Source organism: Sturnus vulgaris, chromosome 19 (assembly GCF_052056855.1).
Source record: "Sturnus vulgaris isolate bStuVul1 chromosome 19, bStuVul1.hap1, whole genome shotgun sequence".
Lineage (NCBI taxonomy): Eukaryota > Metazoa > Chordata > Aves > Passeriformes > Sturnidae > Sturnus > Sturnus vulgaris.
The window spans coordinates 666,134-673,330 of NC_142261.1; the positions used below are offsets into that span (position 1 = coordinate 666,134).

The 7,197-nt window shown below is 47.4% G+C and overlaps 1 protein-coding gene across 1 annotated transcript; it reads right to left on the bottom strand.

Annotated features, from left to right (window-relative positions):
- Nucleotides 1-3,737: 3,737 nt before the first annotated feature.
- FZD10 (frizzled class receptor 10) lies at nucleotides 3,738-6,599 on the bottom strand. The gene has a single exon (XM_014887583.2). It carries the CDS (start codon nucleotides 6,597-6,599, stop codon nucleotides 4,851-4,853), a length of 1,749 nt encoding a protein of 582 aa, XP_014743069.1. The 3' UTR covers nucleotides 3,738-4,850.
- Between the last annotated feature and the right edge of the window lie 598 nt (nucleotides 6,600-7,197).

Genomic DNA, 7,197 nt, shown 5'->3' on the forward strand with positions numbered 1-7,197 from the left:
AAGCCCTGCTTTTCAGCAGGAACCAGCACGGGCACTCACTGCTGGCATTGCTGGACAGCCCTTGCTGAAGTCAAAGCCTTGCTGGGCTGTTTTCTGGAAATCTCCCTTCCCAACAAGAGCCAAAGCTGTTTGCAGCAGCGTTTACTGAGCTAGAATCGGCTCCAGCAGAGCAGGACCTGTTTGTTTGACAGTGCTGATCCTGTCTCTGCTGGATAAATGTGTGAAGACACAGCAGGCTGGAGCTGAACACATCCAAGGGAACGTGCACTATTGTCTGGACAGGAAAAAAATGGAAACCAGGTTAATATCAGCACTCAGGCTGATTGTAACTTGTGTCTCCCTGAAAAGAAAGCTTTTGTAATGGGGATGCTGATACCTCCTTAACACAAACACAGCCACGGCAACACAGCTCAGAGCCAGCTCCATCAAGGAGTGTTTTCTAAATGAATAATGACTTTGCTTAAAGCTAATCAACATCAAGTGTGTTAAAAAAGATGAAATAGTGCTGGAAGGCAGTGGGAGGTAGAGGAGCCTCAAAGTGCAAACAGGTGCTGATCTCCCTTCAGGGGGGATTGAGTGGCACAGACCTTACAGGGCTGTCACTTCTGATCAAAGCAAGCTGCAAGACCACATAATCACCATCACCCACCTTTTAAAGGATGCCCTGATTTATCATCTGTCACTGTTAATAACTTGGCTACTCTGTCTGAAATACTTAAAAACATTACACGAGGATAACATTTCAAAATTTTTTTTTTTTTTTTTAAGAAATGTATAAATGTTTTAAACTAAAACGCACTGGAGCTCGCCCTTTGAGGCCATCTGTTGCTGGAGACCACCTGCCATTAAAGCCCACCTGAGCAGGGACATCCCATCATTACAGAGCCATCCCTTGCAGCCAGGGCTGGGCTGTGGCTGCTCTGGGCTGTTCGTGCTTTCTGCAGCCAGGTGTGGGGGATGGCTGCAGAGCTGCAGAAATGCTCTTTGGGCAGAGGCTGGTGAGGGATGTGAGCATCCCTGGCCTGAGCCTCTCACATCCTCTGAGCCTGCCCTGCCCTGCTCAGAGTGTCCCAACACTCCAGCCCTGAACCTGCAGCTGCTGAGCCTCCTTCTTTTTCTGTTCATGGGAAACATCAGCATTTCACTGAGAAACAAGACTTGTACCATGGTAATCAGAATTTGTGGGGTTTTTCCCCTGAATCCCATTTTCCCCTGATGATCTCTTACCTCATTCATCTCTCCTCAATAAATCACACTGTTCTACCAAGCTACCTTTGCCAGAAAAAGGAACTTTCTGCCTTTCTTTTATCTGTTCACAAGCCTGTGGCAAACTTCTGGTTCTTGATTTAATATATGTAATATATCAAATATAATTAAATATATATTTAATATATAATATACCAACAGAATGCATTTCTTTTAGAATTTTTGTCTGATAAATGCCACCGGACATTTCTTCCTCAACAAGTTTCCTATGGAGTGACTGGATTGTTAAAATAACCACACACGGACACTTTTCCTAAAAGTCTGAGGTAAGGAAATATTTACTGGGCCTTGGCAGTAAAGAAAAATCCTATAAAATTCAACTAACAAAAATACAAACATGATTTCACTAAAATTTAAAATTACTGTGAAAAATAGAGAAGTTTGACATTTTTGACGTGTTGCCTTAACGACTTTTAGTATTATTATCACTGACCCAATATGCAGCCTTCTAAGACAAGATCATAAATCTGTGCTAATTATCAATAACTATATTAAATTAATTGTTTTGTAAACAAGTACATCACTTCCCCTTAACAGTAATAAGCTTCTGATTCCTTAAGTAGCAATTTCAATATTAAACTGTTAAGACTGTTAGGAATTATGGGACTGCAAGAAGTACAATTTCTGAATTAATTAATTCTTAAGATTTCCTCCAAGCCAATCATTACATTCTGCTGCATTTACAGTGCACTAGTCCCCATGTAAATAATTAGCATCATTATGTACTTGAAGAATCTCATTTGCTTACCAGTAACCTCCCCAAATAATTCCTGAATAACTGCGAGCGTGAAATAAAATCTGAACACTTGGTTTCGAGTTTAGCAAGAATCTATTTGTGACACGACGCCTCCAGCCAAGCATTATTTGTCATTTTCATAGGAAAAGGTGCAGCTCTGCTCTGTGCCAATGAGGGGTCTAAGCTGACAACTGAATGAGCTCAGAATGGCAGCAGGAGCTCAGCACTGCTCAACATCTACCTTCACTTTTTGTGTCTTCTAGAATCCTGAGTGCAGGCTGTAAGAATTCATCATCAAAGCTGAAAGCAGATAATATTCTCTACCCACGAAGCTGGTGAGATGTTTGTTATTTCAGTGAGTGATGCAAAGGCTGGGACCATTCCCTGAACAAACCTGTGCTGGCACAGCCACCACTGACCCTCCTGTCAGAGGTGAATTCGGTGTGGGGCACACAGGCTCCTGCTCAGGTGACACACACAAACTGAACACAGCCCTGAAGGCTTCCACAGCCACCTGCAACACACGGGTTATTGTAAAACTCTGTATTTCTCAGGATCTGATGCCGTTGATTGAGCCAGAGCACAGCCAGAGGCACAGGCATTCATTCAGTAGTTTCAGAAGTTTATTTATTTGGTGCACTCTCTGCTTTGGCTGCAGCACAGTGACCTCCGACAGGATTCACTTCCAGGGCAGCTCAGAGCCCCGTGTCAAACACTGGCACACTGGCACAAAAGAGCAAAATGATATTTTCTCTTCCTCAATAGGTAAATTTTGTATCAAAAGCTGCTTTATCCATCTGCACTTTAGACATGAAGATTATTGATAATACCTGCAAGGTCATTTCTGTCACTCAAGCTCCTTGCCACTGCTGGGAACACTTAAAAACATTACCAAGAGGCAAGAATTTATCTGTCTCACTGCACAGATCAGTTGAAATACCAGACCACTGCTAAAGGACCTTGTGTTGGAAAATTCCCAGCCACACCATGACTGGGAATGTCACAAGGATCCCCACTCTCCACTGAGACCTGCTCTTCCTGGGATGAGATCCCTGACAAAGGCTCTTCTGGAGCAGCCTGGGTGACAAAGTGAGGATCTGCCCCTGCCTCACCAGCTGATCCAACACCTGGAAAACTGCAGGGACAACTTCAGGTTCACACAAAACCACGCTCCACTAAAAACTTCTTGAAAATGTATTTACACAATTTGAGCTTCATCAGGTAACTTCCCTGAAGCAGCATTCAAACGCTGCATTTGCACTCCCCGGTGTCCCCTAAGTCTTTCCACACATGGTGACACTTTCAGCGGTGTCACAGAGGGGAAGAATTCCCCGAAGGGTAGAGACTGAATTGTGTTCCAGCTGTGTGGAGTGAGGCAGCGATCTTTAACATGCTGAACGCAGCCTATGCAAATGCTGCGGGGCTGTTAGCCCAGGATCATTGTTGTAATCTCAGCGCTTTGTAAACACGGTCCTGCTCTACATCGCTGCAGATTTTTACATCACTAAAGCCCGCTCTGCTCAGTTGCAGAGGCTCACAGAAATACCCACCTTCCAAATCCATTTATTTCATTTCACCTTGCAATTTCTTTCGAGTCAATTACTGTTGTCTCTATTTATACTTGCAGGCAAGTATAACAACAACTATTATATTCAAAGTGTGCTTTTATCAAATGATCCAGGAAACAAGTTTATTAACTGCAAAGCACATCAGAGAAAGTTTAGAACACACAAAATTATCAAACTAAAGAACATATTTTATTTTTAATAAAATAGTGGAGCATGAAAAATAATTGTATATTACAAATATATACAGCACAAAACTGTGCACCCCCAGCACAGTAAAGAGCATCACTCTATACAAAGCTTCCCTTTGCAGAATCTAGTGCTTCTTGATCTATTCATAGTGAGAATTTGTTTAACAATAGAAAGAGTCAATAAGCCCTTTGGGTTTCTTTGAATTGATCCCCCCCTTTTTTTTGCACAAATCAGTCCAAACGTGTATAACATTGGCTTGATTTCCATTAAAAAGCCACAAAATGTAACACTAAAGGGTTTCTGAGGACTAGACCTCTTAGTTCTTTTGTTAAGAGATTTCTTTTGTTGTCTTTATGTACAGCAAAATACTTGTTTCTCTTTTCATGTCATGGTAAGGAAAAAAAAAATGTATTGCACATTATTCTTATTCACAAAGTTTGTGTCTGGTGCAGGAAGTTTCTCTTTTGGTGAAAGAATATTGGTGAGCATTATAGATTGAGCCTATTTTTAGGCCCTCCAAACCCAGTGGGCTGAGAGGAGCTGTAAAGGGTTTTAAAGTTAGCACAGAGGTTGTTTTCCCAGAGAGCATCCTCGCCCAGGATAGGCCCCCTCGGGACCCCCTGGTCCCTGGAGAGACAATGCTCACTTGGGCACTTCGAAATTCAAACCTTTGCTCCGTAAAACTTGACTATCCCTTGTTACTCAGAGAGCTGAACAAAATCCAGCCCAGCTACATGAAAAAGTTAAGTAAGTGTTGGTTGTTGTGTTTGGTTTTGGTTTTATGTTGTTTTTGTTTTTTTTTTTTTTAATCTGAGGGATGGATGTAATTCTTAACTACAAATTAGTAACAGAAAAGACTGGTTTAATTCACAATATTTCTTTCACTGAAAACTTTTCCTTGAGTACGTTTACCTTCAGCTTTTCACCAGGTCCTGAATTCAGCATGATACATTTTTGTGCCTGGAGATATTAAACTGTTCTGATAAAAAAAAAAAAAAAAAAAAAAAGCACCATTCATTTTTTAATTTCTGACTGCAACTGTGGACATTTGTAAGTCTGTCAGGTGAGACACAGTCTTCTCTAAAACCCAGTCACACACAGGTGGGCGGTTGTAATGTTGATTCATATTTTGCAAGGTGAGTTTTCTGTGGATGTTGAGGTTTTTTGTAGATTCCACTACTCGTAATAACACTTGCGGGTTTTCTCCTGCTTCTCTTCTTTAATCTCCGACTACAAACATTCTGCCAGGATTGAAGAGTCTTGGAAGTCCAGATCCACATGCCACTAGTAATGCCCACAACTAATAACATAAAAATTTTGACCATAAAAATTTCTACTGCTGGGATAGAGTTATTCATCATGCAGTCTAAATTTTTAGTCTGATTGTTCATCTTGCATTTCTGTTGAGTTGCCACAATTTTCCAATAATCCATGTTCAGTCTCTCATAAAAATAGCAAGCTATCACACAGGTTGCAGGCACTGTATACAAGACCGAGAAGACACCAATCCTGACCATAAGTTTCTCCAACTTGTCGGTGTTTTCCCCACCTGTTTTCATCACCCTCCTGATATGAAAAAGAGCCACGAACCCAGAGAGAATAAACGAAGTGCCAATGATTAGATAACAAGCCAAAGGAATGAGCACGAACCCCGTCAAGGCGTTCACATCCATGCTGCCGACGTAGCACAGCCCTGTCAGCTCGTCTCCAGCCACCCTCCTCATCACCAGGATCATGATGGTCTTCACAGCCGGGATGGCCCAGGCTGCCAGGTGGAAGTAGCTGCTGTTGGCCTCGATGGCCTCGTGTCCCCACTTCTTCCCGGCCGCTAGAAACCAAGTCAGAGTCAGGATCACCCACCACAAGGAGCTGGCCATGCCGAAGTAGTAGAGCACCAGGAAGACGATGGTGCAGCCCGTGCTCTCCAGCCCCTCCTGGATGACATAGAGCTGGCCGCTGTCCCTGTCGCAGGCGATGCTCTCAGCACCCGAGAAGAGGCGGATGATGTACCCCACCGAGTAGACGCAGTAGCACATGGAGAGGAAGATGATGGGCCGCTCGGGGTACTTGAAACGCTGAGGGTCTATGAGGAAAGTGAGCACGGTGAAAGCGCTGGAGAAGAAGCACAGAATGGACCAGATGGCAATCCAAATGACAGCGAACTGTTTGTCATCCCTGCTCCAGTAAACATCAACCCCTGGCGTGCAGAGCGGCGCGCAGGAAGCGCTCTTTTCCACATGGTGGAACTTGCCGGGATTTTCACAGGACGTTCTGCTCAGGCTGTCCTTGTGCTGCTGCAGGTCGTGGCCACCGCTGGGCCGCTGGGGACGAAACATGGGTGGCAGCATGCTGGAGCCCCTGGGCGGCTCGTCCGAGCCGTTGTTGGGGGCTTCCATGCACAGGTAATTGGGGTCGTTCTTGTTGGGCAGTTTGCTGCAGTCCAAGGAGTCCGGCCACTTAAAATTGAACTGCTCCATAATCGGGGAGCACTTCAGCCTCGCCTGCTCGCACATCACCCTGCAGGCTGGGATCGGGGTAGAAACCTGCTCCGTGCACATCGGCGCATAGAGGGAGCACAGGAAAAATTTCAGATGGCTGTGGCACCCGTACTCCACCAAGGGGGCAAACTCGTGCAGCTGGATGGCAGCTTCCCTTTGGTTTTCGTGCCCCATCAGGTTGGGCATCCTGGTCATGTTGTAGCCGATATCCTTGCACATGGGGATCTCGATGGGCTGGCAGCGGCCGTCGCCGGGCCGCTCGATGTCCATGGAGCTGATGGCCGCGCAGCAGCCGCTGAGCCAGCAGAGCAGCAGCGCGGTGCTGCCGGCCGCCGGCCCCATTGTGGCTGCGGGCGAGGGGCCGCACGGGCCGGGGGCCGCGGGGCTCAGAGCAGCGCCCGGCCGGGCCCTGCCCGCCGCGGCACCGGCAGCGGCAGCGGGAGCGGCCCCGAGAGCGGCAGCGGGGCCGCGGGGCCGGCGGAGCGGGGCAGCATCGCCCGGGCCGCTGCGGGCCCGCGGGGAGCGCCCGGCCGGAGCCCGGCGGAGCCGAAAGCGGCCCCGCTGCGCCGCTGCGCCCAACTCACTGCGGGCAGCCCGGCAACTTTCTGCTGCCCGGGCTTCCACTTTGGCGATCCGCCTGCCCTTGTTACCTCGCTTCCTCCTGCGCCCCGCTGCCCGGCCGAGCGCTGCCCGGAGAGTTCGGTGCGGGCACAGCCGGGCGGTCACCGCGTCCCCTCGCACATGTCCCGGCGGCTCTCGGTGTCTCCGGGGATCCTCCTCTCCTCCAGCGCCTCGCAGCTCCTCACTTTCTTGCCGAGAGGTGGGGATCGGTTTATCCGAGCGCGGAATAAAGGAGGAGGAGGAGGAGGAGAAGGAGGAGGAGGAGGAGGGGGAGGCAATATCTAAGCCATTGAAGAGGGGGGCCTGGCGGATCCCCCCT